The sequence below is a fragment of the Centroberyx affinis genome, unplaced genomic scaffold (genome assembly GCF_046629955.1).
Source record: "Centroberyx affinis isolate AG114_WGS23_722 - 3 ecotype Tasmania unplaced genomic scaffold, CSIRO-AGI_Caff_v1 ptg000814l_1, whole genome shotgun sequence".
In the NCBI taxonomy this organism is placed as follows: Eukaryota; Metazoa; Chordata; class Actinopteri; order Beryciformes; family Berycidae; genus Centroberyx; species Centroberyx affinis.
The window spans coordinates 242,414-264,400 of record NW_027279416.1 but is presented as its reverse complement, the minus strand read 5'-3'; the positions used below and the strand labels follow the sequence as shown (position 1 = coordinate 264,400).

The window sequence follows — 21,987 nt, the reverse complement described above, 5'->3', positions numbered from 1 at the left end:
ACCACCAATGCCAGTAGTGTAATGTAATGTAATGCCCACTTTAAATTATGCAACTCGTTTTGAGTTTAAATGAAACGTATACACAATACACGTCTATTTATGTTGTCAGACAGCTGTATGACCATAAATGTGACTACAATTAAGCCGCGTTCTGTCGACATGGCAAGATGATGATTAACGTTAACTAATGTTTGCACCTGGTAACACATGTGTCTATTGTGCAGGGGGAAATATGTCTTTTATTAACAATAGTTAGCCAGTTGGCGTTTTATTGGATTTGCATTTATTTCTCAAAACAAAAATATCGTTTTCATTGTCCAAATACAGGGAAAGTTCTGATATGATGTGAATTTCAATATTATCCCTGGGGCTATGTCCCAATGATTAAATAGGCTACAAATAAATTGATCGATATTTCACACTTCTTAACTTTCGCGCTTTTATTTTGAAGGCCAACGCATCTCGTTGTGGAGATTCTCCGTCCGCCTTCCACTTCCCTTTTTACCGTATTGCTTTTTTTCCAGTCGCGTCCTTCCCCTCCGTTTCTATGGACGACCAGCTAATATAATACCATGTGCGCCATCTGTAGGCCACTGCTGTTCTTTGTCAGAGCAAAGGTACCGTAGAGAGGGGTAGGCAGGTTACGATCAGCGGAGATTTCCAACCTACTGTAGCTGATAATGCATGAAGCGAGTGCAGGCTCTTTAATGAATCGATAAATGACAGCAGTTGTGCGCGCAGAGGAATCGATCGGAACATCGCTGATGGCTCTGAGATGGGAGAAACACGTTTAGTTTGTTGTTGACACAGCGCTGCATATCGCCATGAAGCCAGCTTCATGTTACCCATTTCTCGCCTTCGATGCTTTCACTATCGTTTGCTGCTCGGACCATTCAAGTTAAAGCGGTAGGTTGTTCTGTAAAATTGATTGGCAACGTCATGTTTACTCTGTCAACCTGCACTTGATCGTCCTCTTCGATAATGCATGATTCATTTTTCAGTCATCTACGTAACGCAATTTCTAAGCGCACTGGATTCTGCTTCATGCACACATGCGGTGTTTTAACGTGACCTAAAATAGGCAAACTAGAGTATAAGGCAGTCACATCCACCATGCCAGTGTTTCCCTGGGTATTCTGGGATATTCCTCAGTTATAGCCTGTAAGTAAGCCACGCACCAAGGTACTGACTGTCAGTTTTCTGCTGCCACTCACAGGCGTACAGGGGCTGACCTGCTCAGACTGACAGTCCTGATCTTTCCGCCTGGCTGTGATGATATGAGAGGCCCGAGGAGACCGTGATGGAGCTGCAGGACTTGGGCTGGCTGTGTCTGGTGGGGCTCTTCCTGGCTTCCCTGCTCATCGTGCTGGCATGGCTGCTCCAGTACTCGCTGACCGTGCTGCGTCTCTGGAGAGCCAAGAAGAGAGCCAGGCAGGACGGGGCAGAAACAGAAACGGCCCGGCGGCTCCCCCTCACCCGGTCCCACCAGACCCAGGCAGGAGGCGTGTGGGGCTTCCTGCTAAAGCTCCGCTCTGGCCGTGACGGAGGGCCGGCCTCTGAGGCGGGGGTTAAAGGCCTGTTGACCTCTCTCTTCTCCTTCAAGTCCTTCAGGGAGCACTGGCAGAGAGCTTGGGTCCGTGCTCTGAATGAGCAAGCTTGTAGGCATGGGGTAAGTTAATTTGACTTCCTTAAGTCATTTACATAATGCTAGAAGCACTACATGAGAATGCAGTGTTGGAGGCAGCGGCAATCAGAGAGAGCTGAATAAACAGACATTAGATATCCACTGTACTCGGATGATGCCAGTGTTTAGGTGAGTACACCTAAGGTTACCTCACTAAGAAGAGACATAAATAGTTTAGCGCAGGCTGATACAGTTGGTTTGGCCTGCGCCCATGTGCGCTGGAAGTGTGTGTGTGTAGGCAGGTAGGCTGCTGAGTGGAGGTGTGGGAGTTGGAGTGTCACTAATCGGGAAGAGGATGGGGCAGGGCCTTGCGTAACAGCTCTGAATCAATGCACATAAGAGCGGAGAGGCAAGACCAATCAGCCCAGCCACAGTGTGAACACCCACATTTCATAAAAATAGACCGATGCTCAAGCCTGTGGGGAAAAAAGCATGTGGTTCAGCTGCATCGGGAAATGGCAAAATGGCTGTCATTGCTGAAGACAGAAGAATGATTGCATCAAGTGTCTTGCAACGTATGTCCTTGACTTGTGTCAGCCGTCACTATTGCAGCAGAGTTCATCACATTGTGTAAAACATGGTGTCTGGTTTAGCCTGTGCCAGAATGTTTCACCCATAAACCATCTTTGGATTCAGTGCGTATCTTCTCTTCCATGCTGTCAGTATCCCAGACAGTTGGTAATCCACTGTGAGTTGGAGGCATATAGACAGCTTCTGAAGGTTTTGCTCCTTTTAAATGCTACTTTTGATCTGTGTGTATCAAAGTCAGCCACACAGTCAGATGTTTCCTATGAGCGCTGGAAGAGGGATGGATCCTCTACCCCCCCCACTGAGAAAGAGTGTGTGTGTGTGTATATTGAGTTGGCAGAGAGTTTAAAGGGGTCAGATCAATCCACAGGGTGAACGCAGATAACAAACAGCGCTTGGTTCTGATTTAAAAACCTCACCTGAGGAGTTCAAGTGACGACATTGGAGATTAGATATTCATTCATTGATGCCGCATCCCAGATGTTGCAAGTAGGTTTTGAAAAGAATGTGCTTGGTGCGTAGGCAAACGATGCAATTAATGGTGCGTTTTTGTTAGGCAACCTGCTCTTTGCACTGAGGCCCAATACATCGACCTAAACACAGAACAGAACACTTGTAATACTAGAAGACACTCCATAAAGCAGCGGCCTCCGTAACGGTTTATGTTTGTTTATCGTTTGTTTTCCGACAAAATAGCATGTGAGTGCAATCTTTAGCAGCCGACTTGGAAGACCCGGATGTCTGAATTTTCCCACCTGCGCATGAACGACGAACAATGGCGGAATAATGGCGGAAATCCCAGATCCGGATCACCACCAAAATTTAATCAACTTTTCCATGGGCAAAAGGCGATCTGTCTAACACAAGTCAGCCAAATTTCTTTGTAACGTTTTGAGATATCTTGCTGGCAAACCGACAGACAGACAGACAGGGGTGAAAGCATAACCTCTGTCCAACTGATTTGGTGGAGGTAAAAAAACACTTGCAATAAAAATAAAGATTTAAGACAGTCTTTGTGACGTTCTTTACGACCTTCATCAGATATGAAGAGGACAAGCAGTCATATATCCTAAGACAACAATACATGGAAGTCCAAACACAGATGATAGCTAGTAGTTGACAGTAATAGGAGGACAGACCAGGATAAGAGGAGCTTTCAGAGCTTTGCAGAGTGTGGGTTGTTAAAAACTTGAAAGCACTGATCTTTGATACTGATTTATTTCTTTCCCAATGATCTGTTTCCTCTGGATGTCATGTTCTTTTTGGTACGCTGCATTGAGCCCGTTGAGCTCTCATTATAGTCGTTTTCCTTGAAGTGTTCAGCAGCCTTGGTTTTGTGCTGTAATAAGAGCCTCAGTGGAACGGCTCAGTTTGATTCTGTGGAACTGCCTAAGGTAGACTCTGAGAAATTATGGCAGATGGGAGTGTGCTATGCTTAAAGGTTAGCTTACAATAATGATTAGTCAATCCGTTGTAACCCTTGCTCTTTGTTATCAAGAGCACTTACGCTGGAGTGAGTGGTAAACTATAAACTATAACTATACAAAAAAAAAATACTATAGCTAACAGAGTTAAGATCCTGCTGAATGAGTGATATGAATGATAAGTGGCTTTTCCAGAGGACAACACACTATCTGTATATTTCTTAAACAATACCATGTGCTTGAAAAAGTATTGCTAGTCTCCTCAATAAAACAAAACAAAACAAAAACATAAAAACTTGCAAAGCTGGAAGCCGTTCGACTGCTCATAGCAGAGACACTCTGTTGGGGATAGAGTTGGTTAGTGAACTCTAAATAGCTTTGTGGAAGTAGTAAGTGCTAAATGCATGAGCGATGTTAGGAAATGAGATGGGGTGCTTTTACGGGATTGTGTCTTTTAAAAAAAAAAAAAAAGGTGGCTATTCATATTTTTCAGGAACAGCCATATGTATTGCTGTTATCTGAAAACCTCTGAGCTATTTTGGTGATTTTCATGTTTTAACTTCACTTGAATGGTTGTCTAATGGTTTTCTTGTGGGTTGATCTATCATAACTCTGTGGCCCTTGGGCTTATGAAACCCTTTCAAAACCCCATTAGAACTCAAAAATACAAGGGGGTCAGGCTAAAGACAAGGCTGTTTTTCTTTGTTCCTGAAAAGTTTACATTTTGGAGATACAAGGATTTCACAAGGATTTCACAGTGATGATATACAGTATATAATGCTTTTTTTAAAGTTCTATCTCCAGACTGGGTGAATGCGTCAGTGGTGGAGGAGACAGAAACAAGCTGTTTATCCATGTGGTGTTTAATTTGTGAACCGGCAGCGTGAGCCAAGGTTTGTCGAGCTGCCTCATCACAACAGGATATCTGAGGGTCACTGTGTCTGCACGCAGGGCTCTCTGTGATTTCAGATGCAGTCGGGGCATATGCAAATCAATTGTCAATTTGTTATTAAAAGTCAGAACATTACACTCACATTATACTTCACGATTGTGGCTTATCCAGTAGAAACACCTACAGGACATAATGCAAGATCCAGTGTAGCCTAGTGGTTGAAGAGACCGTCCTGTAACTGAAAGGTCACATGCTTGATCCCTGCAACAGCCCCATTTAGCCTCAGCCAAATGCCTAAAATGTAAATCTAAACATTGTTGACCCTATATTACCATTGTGTCTAGCATTCGGTGTAATGCCATAACTTTTAATAACCAGTTAACACGTACTGTCCACACACCTCTATTGTTTAGCACGATTTCTTTTAGTTGTGATTTGGTTTGCCTTGTGTTACGTCTTTCTCACCCCCCCCATCCTGACTGGAAAAACCTGCTGGAGGGGTTGTGGCAGTATGGCAAGTATTAGGTGGCACATCGCATTCTTTGCCTCTCGCATAAGCACCTGCCACCTGCCAGGCATGTTGCTGCGGCCACTTAGGAAACGGACACTTTAGCAACAGCCCAAACTATGGTCCCGAAGACTCACATTCTACTCTGCCTCGCATATCATGATTATGTTTCTGCATCAGGCAAAACACGAGCTCCCCTGGAGGAACACAGCACCGTGACGATAAGGCATCGGTGTCATCATGTAGGGATTAACACGTGAATCCTTTATGGCATTAACCCCAAGTACCGCTCTGGCATTTAAGGGCGATGCTGACAGATCTTTTTAAATAATTATGATGAAATTTATCCAGATAAAGCCAAGATGAATGAGCCCATATTTTGTAGTTTGGAAGTCATAAATATGGTTCAACAAATCTGTTTTTCTGCTGGCCCAGCTCAAGTCCCATAGGGGCTTTGTTTTTGATTTTGATATTTCTCCTTCTGCTGTTATTCAAATTCCTATAAGATTCAACATGATAGAGACTTGAAACTTTGCATCATACTAGATAGTGTTGTGCATTGGCTTCAGTGGAAATTCAAAGGGCTCATAATTCCAACATCATGAGTCCAGTATACGTGAAAGTTTCACATATCCACCTGTATCCTCCATGAAATCATCATAAACATGTTCATCGTCAATCAGACAAATGAACACTATGACATTTTAGATTTGAATGTATGGGGCCTTATAACTGCTATAAGTTAATATCTTTGAATTTGGTAGGCCCTCCAGTTCAGGGTCAACTATTAGATAACATATGACGTTCAGTTTCAATTGATGCATGTCGGTGCAGCCTGTAAGTGTGGCCTATCACATAATGGCTTATAAGATTGAGTTGATCTTAAGATCACTAAGAAGCTTGATATTCCTTTCAGGACTTCTATTCTCTTCATGCATACCAAATGTCATTGAATTCCACCAAGTGGGGGCAGAATACTGTGAAAAGCTATGTTTAGCTTTTCACAGTAATGTGACGGTTCAACATTGAGTTGTTCAATAGGAATCTCAGGAAGGCCGATTCTTTTCTTATAAACGCCTCTCATCTTGGTGGTATTTGCCTTTAGGTAGAAAGTGAAATTATCAAAAGTCAAGCAGCACTTGAAGGTCCTTTCATTTTATAGATCTATTAAGCATTAAAAAGATGTTGTGTAGCTCTGTAGTTGGTGACTTATAATTTTATTCTGTACCTATTAGCATTTGCTTTAGCTGTAGTATACTTAATTTAATGATGAGTATTTTTTTTTATATTAAGATTTCATAAGTGTTACTCAGTATGTTATTGGATGTACTGCATGTGCTGATTGAGTGAAGGCTGCTCAGCTCGTACAATTAAGTGTTTCCAAAAGGTTATTGAGGTTATTTGTGGTGGTGGCTGGCTGGTGGGGGGGCTTAATCATTCATTTTTGTTTTTGTGTTTTGTGTGCATGATCATTTTCACTTGTTAAGCATGGCTGTAGTTTTGAATTACATGATTCAGAAGTCTGGCTTGACTGTCTTTGGAGATATTCTCTTCAGCCTAATATCTTTCCTGACTACTCACTGCAGCAAAGAGTGACGTAATGCAGGGGCACTCCTATACTCAAGTAGTTCCATGTAAACACAGGCCAAAGGCATTGCTAGCTTACTAGTCAACAGCCCATCCCACTAATTGTGAGTCCAGTCAGAACGCTGTGTGCCTGTAGCACAACACTGCCTCCTTGGAGGAAACCTGATCCAGACCCCTGAACTGCAGTGAATATTCAAAACCATTGGCACAGTCAGCGAGACAAGACTAACAAATAAAGAGGGATTCAGGGGGCTGAATCCTGGCAGGAAGGTTGGAGTGGATAGATAAAGATGACGGAAGAAAACTGTGCATGCTAATGTGCTGTTGAGCCAGTTCAGGGCATCGCTGCTGCATGGGATTTTCAGCCTAGTGCTTGTGTACTGGCTCGACAAACACAGTGCTGATACGAAGTGACAAGGTGTTAGTGGCAGTACCCCACCCCGCCTCTCCCCAAGAGATTTGGTTGTCTGTCTCTGTAAAATACACTCCACAGGAAATTATAATCAGATGACTCGGCTGGTATAGATGGTGAGGGACCTGGAGTGTCTTGCTGAGTGTTTGTGGTAGAAGCACCACATTCATCAGCATTGTTAAGAGAGGGGTTAGAGGTGGGAAGTACCACCCCAGGGTGGGGAGATGCGGGGCTGAGCACTGGACTCGTGCTGCAGCTGTGTTCTTCACCGCAAGGTTGGAGAACGTGTCAAGTCTACCTCTAGTTTAATGATGATGATTTATAGGGTCGCTAAGAAGATTCTGCCTCTCCCTCTCCCTCTGTCTCTGTAATCCAGGGATTTGGCGTGAGGCTTCATCACAGCTGGTTATCGTTATGTCAACAGAAGGACGTCCTCTTGCTGCATTCACACATACTGTATATGTCAGTGCAAAACAAATCACCTCTATCGATTTACCCACCGCTCTCCCCAATGCACAAACAAGCACTTTCTTACAATACAGTTAAGCATGGCATGGCACCATACGTTGCTTACTTCTAATACTGGGCACAGCTTTCATTATCTGATTCATCTGTGTACGTCTCCAGATGAATGTGTTTGACTCTGCGTGGTTCCTCTTAAACATGAGCAGGCTAAACTGAGAAATTACACAGCAGCATAACTAACTAACCGCTGCAGCAATTCTGTCTTTGTGGTCTCCCCTCCGCACCTCAGGACAGGATTTGGAAATCCGCGGTGTTATCTGTGACTGACGTGTGATGCAGCTTCTTTCATTACTCATTTGTTTATCCAGAGGAAATGTCTGTCTGCGGAAGTATTACTGAGGAAGCCCCTGGATATAATCTTGCCTTGGCAAAAGGACTTGATATGAGCCTGTTCAGATGACTCGAGCTGGATTAGTGTGTGGAGGAGGCTTGAAGGACTAGACTGGCTGGCCTATCTATCTAGACTAGGAAACTCCGGCTGTGTCAAAAAACAAGAACCCTATCGGCCTGCATGTGCTTCCGGCACATGATGTCAGACCGTCGTCACTGGGTTGAGTGGGTGGTGGGAGAGGCATTGTGGGGCGCACCAGTGTGCATCTGGAGGGAAGAAGGCACCCTGTCCATCCAAGATCTGCAATTACAAAGAGCCTGGTGATTAGCTCAAGGCCACAATTCACTCCTTCCGCCTCTGACTCAGCTGTTGGTAGACGATAAATGCCCTGCGATTATGCTCGAGTAGATTCCCTCTTTTAAGGACGGGGGACATTAACAGTCAGTGCTCATTATCTATGATAGGGCAGGAAGCAAACCTTTACTTCCATCACTCACAGTGGCTGATGAATACAAATTCACCAGCCACTTTCGCTTACCAACCAGTATGATTTTTACGATGGAAAATAGAATAGAATAATAGAATGGGGACATAGTCACTTCCCACAGTTGCAACAACTTGCGTGTTCATCTTACTGAAATGTAGACTCAAATGTTATCCTTTCCACCACCAAAACATGGATACTGGGTGTTTTTATAGTGTTCTCAAAATTGCAGAAGCTCGCTTGTATGTTGGCGCCCGTTTACTGTTGGCTTTTTTTTTTTAACACCGTTGCAGCCTGAACCTCAGAGATGACATGCTGCTAAGAAAGGGTAGGAAAGGAGGATGAGGGTCAACAAAAGCTAGAGGCGAGGCGTATTTCTGGTTGACCCACATGCCCTTCAGAGGCTTTAAGCCAGCCGGACCCAAAGGGGTGATGCTGACAAACCTGAAGTGACACCATGGATGTCCTCAGGACCCGTCTCTCTCCAGAAATACCCCCTGCATATACACTCAATTGAACAGCGGTGGTTCACAAGGACAAATCCGTGGTTAGACTGTTAGCGTTGCCCTCTCCATGACAGAATGAGCCATAGCCTATAGCCTGGGCCAGGTGGATGCACAACACCACAATGCACCAGATAGTCGGTGGCTAAGAAGCCAATGGATGCAACATGTCTAGGTTAAACTTTCATTGGAAGCAGTTGTAAACCATAAACCTGGGGCCAGTTTTATTAATACAGACAGATGAGCAGGCTGAGAAATTAATGTATCCTAGCCTATACCGTAAGGACTCTATTTAGTAAAAAATATGATTTAATGTTTTCCGACCATAAATTATTTCAGGGACATGATACAGACCTAAAAATGTAGAAAACAAGGCTAGTTGTCTCCAGTGATGGCTGGGCTGTTCTGGCCACACATCTAAGCATGCATGCTCCAAAACTGAAAAACTGGCAGTATGTTAACCCCCAGGGCAATGCATGGTGCTGTGCCTACAGCCCAGCCCAAAAACTGATGCTTAACAGAAAATTATATTAGCAACCTCCTGTCTTTGAAAAACAACAACGGCTGAAGTTTTGATGACTTAACCTTCTCTAAGGCATGTAAGATTTTGATTGACGCATCTTGCCAAGCCTGTGCTACTGTGTTAGAGGCTGTTTTCCTGGCGAAACATGTACATCAAGTTCTGTCAGTTTGTTTTAATCACAGATTAGCAACACACAAATCTGTGCTGTAATTGGTCATTTTGCCTGTACTGTCTAAAGTGACATAGTGTCATAAGCTGAGCTCTGATTCCTGTTTTTTGGGGGCTTATGAGTATTCAGCTCTGCAAATTGTAATGCTGTTTTTCTAGAATGTTGGGAACCCAAGAAAATTGACATTCAGGGGATTTGGTCACAAAATTGCTCTGATACTAATTAGCCTTATTGCAAAGATGCATAAGTGGTACTCTGGTGTCTAAGACATGAAATATGTCAATTCAAATCTGCCAGTCATGCACAATTATAGCCCTATGAATAACGGGTTCTGCTAAAACCACACTATCTAAAATACATCACATCATATTTGTTCCTGCACTGTGGCAGTGATGGCTGGTTGGGTGACTGAGCAGTTCGAGAAGGCCATCTAAACCGAAGTAAACACAGTAGGTCGTACGGTGTGGTCATGTGACTGCAGTGTTGGTCCAGGGTTCCTGCGTAAGCTTGCAGCATTGTGCTTGGCTTCCTGCCCTTCTGGCTAGAACACTCACTACGTGCTCCACTCAAGCATGCACGCACAAACACACACACACACACACACACACACACACCAGACACACACACTTTGTTATATCACCCTACCACCTCGGCCCCGCCCCCATAGAGATTGGACTTAGACCTAGAGGAACATATGCCCGGACAATGGGGGATTTGTTTTCTCTCACTCGCATTTCCCCAGCCAGTTAAAGCTATCCAGTGAAACAGATCTACTAATTCTCTGGCACGGGTACAGAGTGATAGTGAACCGCGTAGTCCACCGGTGTTTCCACTGTTCCGGCAAAGCTTGCCTGACTGAGATACTATGTCCTGGTGTCTTCCAAGTCCGACACACATACACAACCTGCTGCCCTCCTGTTAGTGTGCCTAAGCATTCTGCCTCGACTGATACAGAATTGATGATGGATGCTGTTGGGAGCCGGAGTAGCAGTAAAATCAATGTGAATCCACAACTTCTACACCCATTGCAAGGACCCATTTTAACTTGAATGTACTCAGTACCGCCCTTTGGTCGAGCATATGTTGCATGTTTTTGCCAAATCCTCCAGGCATTTGTCATGAGTGCACACAACCACAATGCTGTCTGTGCTAAAGTCACAGTTTTTCTTTGCCATGTCATACTAAATTCAATAATGTGTGGGTTGTGGGCCACAGTCTCTTCACATCCCTACACGTAATGTTAGACTTTTGTGGCACCTTATGGGCTTCTCTTTATCAATCTAGTTGAGGTTGCTGTGGCAGGGAAATGGGTTTATGTGCAAAAAGCTGTTTCTTTACTAAATCATTACATAATGTGGAAGATCACTCCAAGCCATAATGAATGGATAGAGTTCTTAGACTTCTGAACAGCATATTCTCCTGAAGAAATATGCTTAAAATTCACGAAACTCCCTAGTTAATTTCCATTTTAGAGAATGAGACAGCGGCAAGTTTCATCAGCTAATTGGCTAGAGATCCTTAAGGAATATGACTAACTGCTTGGCCAGTTCTACTAAAATCATATCACCGCAGTACAACATCTTTCATGTCATTCCCAAGTGTCTCTCCCCTTTCGGTTGATGTTGTCTTATGTAAGATTTAGGACATTTGTTCTCTTCTGTCTTTCTCAGAGCTCCATCCAGATCACTTTTGACAGCAGTCTCCAGCTAACTGCTTCTTCTGCAATACATAGTGTGACATGCACTGACCAATCAGCACATTGTATGGTAAGTAAAGTCACTTTAAATTGATATATATAAATAGTCTTTGTAATCTCTCAAGCATTGCCCCTTCCTTATTTTTGTCAACTTCATTATACCTGTAAAAAAAACCCATATTAATAACTTATAACGAAAACATCTTCAAAACCCAGCTAGCCAGTAAACTTTCTGCTACAGCAGTGATCATGTCCAAACTATGATGATTTCAACAAAGTTGACCATTGCAGACTCTACTTTTATCTTGGAGCAGGTCTGTGTTGCTCTCACAGTACTTTCTCTTTCATGCACAAGTTTGCAGTCCAAGAGATAATTGTGCAAAAAACAAATGGTATCAGGCCAAGCAAAACACTAGTGCTATACTAGCAATTCATAAAACTATTAAAAATTAAATAAATAATTAAGGCTGGCTGTGATATGATGGCCTTGATACTGGTGTAATTTTGTGTGTGTGTGTGTGTGTGTATATAGATACTCAACTTCAGACAGAGGGAAGAACAGATGTATTGTAGTTTCTTCTGGTGCATTCCCTTTGATTTTAGTAATGGGTAAATGTCTCTGCATCTCCATGCATTAATGGATATTTCCCATTCCAATGTCATTCTTGGACAACCTTTTCTCATTTTCCAGGTTTTACACTGTAAATGTTGGGTGGACACGGTGACATTTCCAGTGACGGTCACCCAGCAGTCACCAGCTGCCGTTTCCATGGACACCTACCAGGTCACTATAGAGCCTATGGTGACACAGGTACAATAGCACACCATCTGGATTTTGCAATTTGCACATTTGAGGGCATGCTTCTCAAACCAGCGAGAATGCCAGGGCTTCATTTGCATTGTTATTCAAATATGTAAATGTACATGTAAAGTGAATGGACTGGTTCTGCCATTACATCACGTGTAGGAACATTGATTCTCTGTCCCAATTTCATGTAGATCAACCCATTATAATCTTTAAAGGTGCTACATTTGCAAGGTGCATTTTTAAATGTGAACATATTATTGTCAAATTAAATGCAATACCTTGGTATAATTACCATAAATAGAGACAATGGTCAAGATGATTGGCAGCCTCTATCTCATGCCAGTGGTATTATTAGTGCAAGTGTTTCTTAAAATTGAGATCACATTTCCCCATAAACCCAGTTGCTTCTTGTCGTAAAGAGGATGTTGCTACTTGTCCTTCCTCCTCCAGATGTTGCTCTGCATCTGTTTGTTTTCTCTTTCACTTAACATAAAGACGCTGGAAGTGATTTTTCCATCAGCCTTTCACTCATTCCAGCATCTAACATCGCAAGAAACTCTGAAAGCTTTCGCTCTGTTTGCGCTGGTAAAACAGTGGCCCTCTTCCTGTTTGGCCCAGTAAATCAAACAGAATTCCTGCAAAATCTGACCCGATGTCACACAATGTAAAATGCAGTGTTGAAGCCGGTAGAGGCTGCCAATCTTCTCGGCTATGGTCTCATTTGTTAACAGCAATTATACTAATTAATGTGGTAAAGATTTATGGATGTTAAAATGCTGCACATAGCACCTTTCCATCCATGTGTCCATGTGTTAATGTGTCATAATAGAACTGCTGCACATGTGTTTTGACCCACTTTCCATCTCTGTGTCTAATGTGCTTTCCTACCCCCTGTCTGCCTCCAACAGCTGGTAGTGTGTCTGGAGGAGGTGGAGGACGAGGGACTGCTGGTGTCCTGGACCCTGTCCAAGCAGCCGTCATTCACCCTGAACGTGTCGCCACGCAGGCTGCAGAGACAGGTGTCTGCTACTGTTACCACTAATATCATATGACCACCTCATGTAGTCACCAGGGTCCTCATTTGTAAAACTGTGCATAGTTTCCTCATGAGAAGAACCCTAACCCTAACCCTAACCCTACAAAAGAGAAAAAGTGCATACAGCCAAAAAATAATCTGATTTATAAAACTGTGCTTACGCTTTCTGTCACGCAAGTTATCCTTTTTATAGATCCCAATCAACTTGTAATTTTGCACATGTGAAAAAGCCTCACCTCCCCCCACATTAACTCCCACATTAGCCATAAATGGTAAAGGGCTGTATGTTACGCTGGGATATTATTATTAGAAATCTATGTAATTTGATATGGGACATAAAGTATTGATTGAAAGGTCACTAGAACATTTTACTTTATTTGCTGCCACTGCTTGCCATCAGAGTTGCAATTTTGTGTGGAAAGTTCGGATCTTTAATCCCCCGATTTGTGCATACACAACATTTGTAAATGAGTCCCCAGCTGTACAGTTCATTTTTATGGCAATCCCGCCATTGATGCATATTGTTTTCTTACTGAAGAGTCATCGGTTTCCTCTTGTCCTCCCCAGGGCGGCGAGGGCGAGGCAGACCTAGGCATGATTAAGGGACTGATAGAGGACACTCTGTTCAGCACTCAGCCAGCCATGGTCCTCAACCTCAAGACCTGTGTATCCAGTCCAGCGGTGAGAAACATTCACATCAAAATGTTTTGCTCTGGGGGGATTTTCCACTAACTTTCAGCAATACAATTTCGTAACTAGTTTCTAAAAAGAATGCATCGCTATGACTGGATGCTGGATGATAGATCCTATCCCAAAGTGATTTGGCCTTTGAGCTCTGTGTCCTCTCCTCTGCATGCTCCCAGGTCCCCATGGAGTATCTGTCAGTGGGGTTGAACCCCGTGTCCCAGAGTGTCCTTGTACGACGACTACTGCTTCGGCAGCTCAAGGCAACCTGCCATAAAGGTCAGTTTTTTCCCTCAGCTTCAGATCGTATCCGCTCGGTTTCCCACTGATTGCCAAGGTGTCACCGTGTCACTGCATGTCTGCAGGTCAGTGGTCCAGACCAGGGGAGCTGTGCTGCGTCCTGAGCCTGGACCAACCCTCCACAGAGAGGAGAACCCACTTCTTGTCCGTGCCCAGCAGCCCTGCCGCCTCGCTGGAATGGAACGAAGACGTCACTCTGTAAGATGGCGTCTGCAGTATCAAATTGCCTTTGATGTGATGTGTCATGAATGCTTACACTCATGCCTACATTAAAGGAGAAAGCCACACTAAAACAAAATTTGCATGAGTTACTCCTATGATCTTGGATAGTTTAATCAATATTTGTGAGCATGAATACCTATGCCAAAGAAGCAAATTTCATATTCATAATATCATGAAGCAACACTCTCTGGAGCTGCTGCACTAACTGTAATGATGAGTGTGACTTTGTGGAAAGACAAAGTTTGATTTGAGCTTTTACATGCAGGACAGGCTTATTTTACAGAAGGGCTAACAGCTATGAAGCAGAAAATTTGCCTCTACTCCTGGGAAATCACCATAACTACTGTCACAATTTCCACAAAGTCTTGTCTCCATTTTACTGTTAATGGATCATTAACAATTACCACAATTTAACATAACTTAGTATTAAGCAATTTGTTATTATGTATGTATTTATAGTCTAACACAGCTGTCTCCTGTGTGTTGAAGGGACCTGGGTCCAGAAACCAAAGAGCTGAGAATAAGACTTCTGGAGCGGAACAGCAAGAGGGAACGTAAGGCACCGCTCAATAGTAATTTACTACTGGCTGCTGCTCAGAAACTTAATCAGCAGAATCTTTTAGACTGGTGAAGCAAAATCAAATATGCCCAAAACACAGTTAGTATGCTCACTTTACTGGCCCTTGTTAGCTAGTGTTTTGGGATGTGTAAACTGTCAAAAGATGCTCACATTATGGGCAATAACTATAATTTATCAAATGAACAAAACATGTATGACAAATGTGTTCATGCTGTCTGTAGAAATGTGTTAGTGTGCTGTTTCATGACTAAGGTCAAATGTTTTTTTCTGGTAGAACTCTTGCCTGGCCACGCCTCCATAACCTTGGACCTCCCACATAAAGTTCCTACCGGACAACACATACTGTCAGTCAGTCCAGGCCATGGCTTGGCACCAAACGCTACTGTCACCCTCGAGGTGAGTGACAGTTCAGATGTGGAAACAGATTTTAATGTCATTCTCATACTTTCAAGTTGCAGGTTTCTCTTATTTTACATTTCAGTTTTTTTTATCCAGCATCAATGGAGCTGGAGTGACACAAACATGCACAACAAAGAGGGAGGGAGGGTTGGGAAATGGTCGATACGTAGTCCATTAACATACAAGATTGAAAAGACTCTATAGCCAAGCATAATGGCCGTTTATTTTAGATCCACTTCTAGCCTTTTCAGCTGCCAGCTTGTTGCCTTATTTCCTTCTTGCAATCTGCATATTTATTTTCTCTGATTTCCAAAAACAGCATAAACATCTACTATCCCCGCAAGCCAACATGTCAAATTGGCACTACATTCCCTATTGCGCTCTAACAAAACAGACAAATAACCTGCAGGGAGTGCAAGAAAGATCCCAAGCTCTACTTCTCCTGCACCCCCTGCTGTAACCTGTTATACCCACAGGGGTTAGTCATTTAGAATGGATTTTCCCAGCAGGTACAATCTCAGTTTAAAAACACGTTTTTTGTGCCCACCCCCAAAATACACTTTGTCAGTTGTCAAATGAAAAGCATAGGTTACAACATACAGTAACTGGACATGCAAAGACCAGTGTTAATTGTGTTTTTTGACTCCTCCAGTTGCTGTACATGGAGTCAGAGGAGCCTCGCAGCAGCCACAATGCTATGCCACTCCGTTCCTCACTCACACCCACTAAGAAGGTAGACGTGGACCGAACCATCATGCCAGACGGAACCATTGTCACCACTGTCACTACCATCCAGTCCCGACCCAAGCTAGACCGCAATCCAGGTGAGTTTGCGGTTTACATGATTGTAGTGCCACAGGGCAAGTTTGCAATAAAGAAAAGATAAGAGAAAGCTGCAGTGATAACAGTACCGATGACATGAAATGACACTGATAGTGATGGTGACTTTCAGGTGATTCCCCCATGCGTTCCCCATCCAAAGTGGAGGTGACTGAGAAGAAACCCACCATCCTGTCTGATGGCAGCACCAGCCCCAATCCTAGCAGTGAGTTCTGGACTGAACATGCGGTTTCCACGGCCAAACCTTCTATTTTGCATAACAGATGCAAAATAGGACAATCACCAAGCAGCTGTGTAACACGAGATGAGAGGAATGCACTTCACAGTGCGCAGGGTGCACTTTGAGTGCAGGTTCTCCTGTCCAATGAGCTCATTGACTTCCATAACAGGATTATACAAGGAAACTGCAATTACAAGCTACCTACAAGCTGTATTTTCACATATAGTTGTGGGAGGGTGATCATTTATTTTTCTTATAAAATTCAGGAACTGGATTCTGATGCCATCACTAATTCGTGGATTAGTGTCCATTCGAAACCTTAAAATCCCACTGAGAAGTATTGTCGGAAGCTCATATCAGCTAAACTATTAAAACTATTTTGAATTGAAAATATTATTGAAATCTCGTTACTCAAACCTAAATACAAAGTCTGAGTAACAAATATGACACTGTTTAGTGCCATAATGAAACAAAAGCGTGTATACTTTCATATATTTGACTTTTTATTTTACCTTGATTATACACCTTCACATCATTTTCTACAATCTTCTTTTCAGAATGGAGTACTTTGTGTACGTTCAGACAAAAACAATGAATTTTCAAATTGCTTTGTGGTGCAGCAAAATGAGGTCAAGGCTGCGTAAAGTTTTGAGACTGTATATTGCAGTTTGCCAGTATAATGCTTATTTACATGTTTGTGTTTGTGTTGCTCAGAGGACGGCCCTCTCTCTAACGGCTTGGACCCTGTTGCAGAAACTGCCATTCGGCAGCTGACAGAGTCGGCCTGCAAAGTAGCGAGGAAGACGCCTACTAAAAGGAGCACACTCATCATCTCGGGGGTGTCAAAGGTCAGAGCATACATGTGGTGTCAAATGCAGGGGCCTTCAGAATTACTGGCATCATTGGTAAAACAAAAATAACACAAGTAACGAGCTGTTCTTCACTAAGCAATGCACTACGCAGTGACATGGATCCTGATGAAGTTATTTTTTCTGTTCCCACAGTCACAGCCCCTACTGACAGTGGGCCACATTACAGCAGCATGACTTGGTCTTATCGCCTGATTTGTGTCTGAAAGCCCATAGAAATGTATTGCATGCAAGAGGCTGTACTTTAAACTTGACATAGCATTCACTGGAATGTACAAGTCTCATTATTTAGACACTGAGAATAAACTACATATTAAAAATCGATATATTTTTTATGTTTTCCATTGAATATTATAACATAATAAAATTTTTTTACTAGTCTTTACTTGAAGTGTTTATCTTATCTCTCCTGTTATTACCCAGTAGCTCTCTGCTGTCAGTCTGCCTCTGATAAAATATTCCTCAGTTAACGTTGCTAATCATTCTGACTCAGACATGACTTGATGATGTCCAGTATCACGCTCATCAGGTTCCGCTCTCAGAGGATGACTGTGCATTATCAATGGGCTACGCTGCAGCCATGGATGCAGCCATGCATGGCAACCACTACGGGGCGGGGCATCACCAGGACCCGGACGAGACCACACCCTCCGATGTGTCCGAGCGTCCCTCTGTGGACGACGTGGAATCAGACACTGGCTCCACCGGTGCCTTGGAAACCCGGAGCCTCAAGGACCATAAAGGTATCGTGGCCTTTGCCCTGCCAGAACTCACTTCTGCACCAGTGGTGAAGTCAGCTTTAATACTGGTCCCAAAACATGGAAAGAGCCACAGCATCTTTTAATTTCACCAAATATATTTGGTGAATATCTTGAATATTTTGTACCCAATGGCAAAAATAGTATGCCATGTGTTCTTGTATAATTCAGTGTGAAGAACACGGCACTAAAACCACCAGGGGTAGCTTCGATTTCCACTGTGGCCAGCAAAGCTAAACATGTAATGCTCTGGCAGTGTAAGGTGTTTCAGATAAAAGCATCCTTCAATGATGTGTTCTGTTAATTGCAGTCTTGGTTTTGGATTATCCATCAATCCACCACAATTAAAATTACAGACCTGTTTTATTTCAGTTTTTACACATTTTTACCAATGCAAACAAACCTTTTATAGCCTTACGACACATGCAAAACTTAAATTTAGCAGTAATAGACTGTCAGTCCATGTAACAAAGAGCTTAGTCAGTCGATTTGATAAGGGAACTATGCCATGGAATTGATTTAAAAAAAGTAGTACTGGAGTGAAAGTATTTCAGCAGGGTTTGCTGTACTGCAATTATGGATTGGCGCTAAAACATAATAATGTTGTAACTTCTCTGCTTCCTCCAGTGGGCTTTCTGCAGAGCGGGACAAAGCTGTTGTTCCGCAGACGACATCGAGAGAAAGACCCCAGCTTCAGCCAATCCCACGAAGACATCTCCAACCTGGGTAATAACTGTGTCGCTGCTGCAACCAGCGGCCGGAAGAAATCTGGCAGCTTCTCCCGGCGTCTCATCAAGCGCTTCTCCTTCCGTTCGTCGGGCAAGTCCAAAGGCAAAGCCACCGCTACCAACGGAGGAGCGAGCACACTGGACAACTGACTGTGATGGCGAGGGTCGGAGACGGGTCACCTTAACTGGTCGACGAGGCATGGCCCGCTCACCTCTATTATTATTGTCAGAAGAACAACCTTGGCAAGAATCCATTTTGTGACGGGCTGTACACCCCAGGTGGGTGGTCACCTCCGTCTCTTAAAGGAAACCTCTGGGAGGGCCTTCCTCTGGATAGAAAGAGTTGCACCTTCAGGAGAGGAGAGGAGTCATGCTGAATCACACTCCTGAAGAGGAAATGTGCTTATCAAACCTGTTTGTTATCGAGGAGAAATGTGCTGCTTGGTGGAGAGGAAAAGGGAATAATGATTACAGTGAAATGTCGTGTTCTGTCTGAACACAAGAGGTCAGTAGAGAGGCGATGTGTGATGGTGACCCTTTTCAGTGGAATTGCTCTTAAATTATTTAATGATATAAAATGCCAGTATGATACTATTGGTTGCACTTTGGACTTTGAAGGGGGTTTTTTTTACACCACATGTAAACATCTTGTGTTGCATAGAGGTAATTTATTATTTATTGCTCTTACTTAAAAAAAACAAGTGCTATTTTACCCAAAAAATGAGTCATGGTAGTTGCATTATATAGTAGAGACATTGCTGTGTGTGTTTTTTCCCTGCAAAGGTAATTTTAAACAAATAGTAAGTGAACAAAAATCAACCGGTCTTAATTTAGTTGTAATGTTTATTCAAATGTTCATTGAGATTTGCTTATACATTGCTTTTATAATGTGTTCATAAATGTAACTTATATAAGAAGCTGAAACAGGCAAAGAATGCCTGTTTTTATTTTATTTTTCATATCATAAAGGGACCTTCATTGGAATATTACTGGAATTTTAGCTCATAAATGCAATTAATTCTCAAATTGCCTCTGCTTAAACCTTAACCAGCCTTTAAATTAGAGCCCTCTCTTTAAGGACAGGACTGGGCAGACTTGTAAATAAATAAATTAAAGCAGACTGTAAAAGAGAATGCATTGCATACTATACAGGATCTCTAGCAGACTCTTCTAGCAGGGCAATGAGTTAAAGCCTTTCAGAATTTGACAGTATACTCTGTCAGTGAATAAACCGTCAGTGAAACTTTGTGCGATTTAAGTTTAATTATCAGGTCCTGCTTTCCTTGTGGCTCCTGTAGACTCCAGTTAATTCAGAAGTGCATTTAAAACACACCATAGAGTCTTCAGTTAATGCACGCATTCATATTTCATCATTGCAAAAACTTTTATTGTCATTATTGTACAGCATGTTTGCATATTGTGCTTACAGAAGAAATGGCTTGCATGGGTCGGAGGCAAGGTCACACACATCATATAGGCTGAAAAAAGCAAAACCCATCCTATGTCAACATTTGGGAGCATTTTCACATTTGTTAAATTTTTATTCCAGAAACAAATCTCACACAAATCACAGTGACAACATTGTTACAATGTTGCAGTTTAGACGGGACAAATGAAGTCTCTGGAACATGTTTTAGATGCTCTTGGGAGGCATTAGGAGCTACAGGTTTGATTTCAATTCAAGTTTACGACAAGGTGGAGCTGAAGTTCTCAGGGCTCGATATAAAGTGTCTACTAGCAACCAGAAATATACGGGGGAAAAACTTAATAATGTCAGTATGGTCCTTTTGATACGATACTGAAACTAAGATTCTAATCAGGGGCATGCTGTATCCTTCAAAGGCAAACAATTAGAATCAATATGTAAAAATGTACATAAGAGACTTAACTCTGGCATCTGTGTTTTGTAAGAGAAAAGTGAAAGATCTTTCACTGTGTGTACCAAGTATATTTCAAATCAACCAAATTAATTAAATGATTTGTATTTCATTTTAAGATTTATTTTGTATCATAATAAAATATAGTTATTAAAAGGGATTACACTGGTAAAAGGAAAGGCTTTCCCCAGGACTTGTGCTTTACTTGACAAAATTGCAACCAATTTAAAATGTTGAAGAAATGAACAAAGTCACTCCATTGTCTAGAGGCATATAGAATATGGCCTGAATGTGAAACAGAAAACAGCAACATAATTTAAGAGGTAACTTATGTATGGTTTAAATTCTTGTGATATTTAAAATGTTTAATTTATTGCAAATAAATTATTTTTGAAGCCTCGCTCAGTCTGGACTCGACTGCATTGTGGTTATTTTGGATACTTTTTTTTGGAAGGTAGCATCATTCTGAGTTGTGACCATTCAGTGAGCAGCATGGCAGGGATGTTACCCTAGATTAATATTTTTGCTTTCTATAAGAGCACACATCTGCCTTTTAGATAGAAGCACTCTAAATCAGCTTCAAATAAGCCTAACATTGTCTGGAATATAACCTAAAAACTATAAATCACATATCTGCCCGTGAGTGAGCAGCACACTACTAAATTGAATCATGAAACAAGGATAGACTTTAAGGATAAAGATAGACAAACAAATTTTGTTTGTGTTCCATTTCATCACCAGTATTTCATCTTTTTCTGCCTACTCTTGGCACCCTGCAGCCTGACCAGGGGGAGGGGGATCCCTCTCTGTGAAGCCCATCCCTTTTTTTTCCTGCTGAGGTTTTTGTGGGAGTTTTTTTTTCTCTCATTCATGGTCTAAGGTTGGGAGGTGTTCTTTTCTTTTATTGTTTTTATTTATCATTTGGCCATTGTGAAGCCCTTGAGACTGTGTTAAGGGCTATGCAGCTAAAACCTGACTAGAATTTAAATTCAAGTTCTTGGGGGAAACAAGCATCATTATTAACCATGAAGCATTATTATTAACTTTAGCAACTTATCATTAAAGAGGTCAGTTTAAAAGGTAAACAAATCAGATAGGCAAGCTGCTTGCAGTAGTAGAATCCTCACAGCCAGAAAAGATTGCTTGCCTTCCCATCTGCAGCAGTGCTGCTGAGATCCATGATGGAGATTAATTAGTACAGATTTTACAGCTGGTAGTGAAATAGTCAGGTATTTGATAGGTTCAGTGTTACATGTCTCTGTCTACCTGAAAGGCTGATAAACACAATCCAAGCCAAAATGGATAACCTTCTGACAGTGTTTCTTTTTTAATATCAATTTTATACTTAAATATTGTCAATCATCTGACTTTTTTTTTCTTTTACAAAAGTAGGCCTTATT

The 21,987-nt window shown here is 42.3% G+C and overlaps 1 protein-coding gene across 1 annotated transcript; it reads left to right on the top strand.

Moving 5' to 3' along the window:
• The first annotated feature begins 640 nt into the window (after positions 1-640).
• On the top strand, positions 641-20,980 carry c2cd2l (c2cd2 like). Its single transcript, XM_071520646.1, has 15 exons — positions 641-906; positions 1,217-1,669; positions 11,241-11,336; positions 11,958-12,077; positions 12,983-13,093; positions 13,678-13,791; positions 13,974-14,073; positions 14,160-14,292; positions 14,806-14,870; positions 15,171-15,292; positions 15,948-16,119; positions 16,248-16,340; positions 17,070-17,203; positions 17,754-17,967; positions 18,610-20,980. Exons 2-15 carry the CDS (start codon positions 1,301-1,303, stop codon positions 18,858-18,860), a joined length of 2,094 nt encoding a protein of 697 aa, XP_071376747.1. The 5' UTR covers positions 641-906; positions 1,217-1,300; the 3' UTR covers positions 18,861-20,980.
• The last annotated feature ends 1,007 nt before the right edge of the window (positions 20,981-21,987 follow it).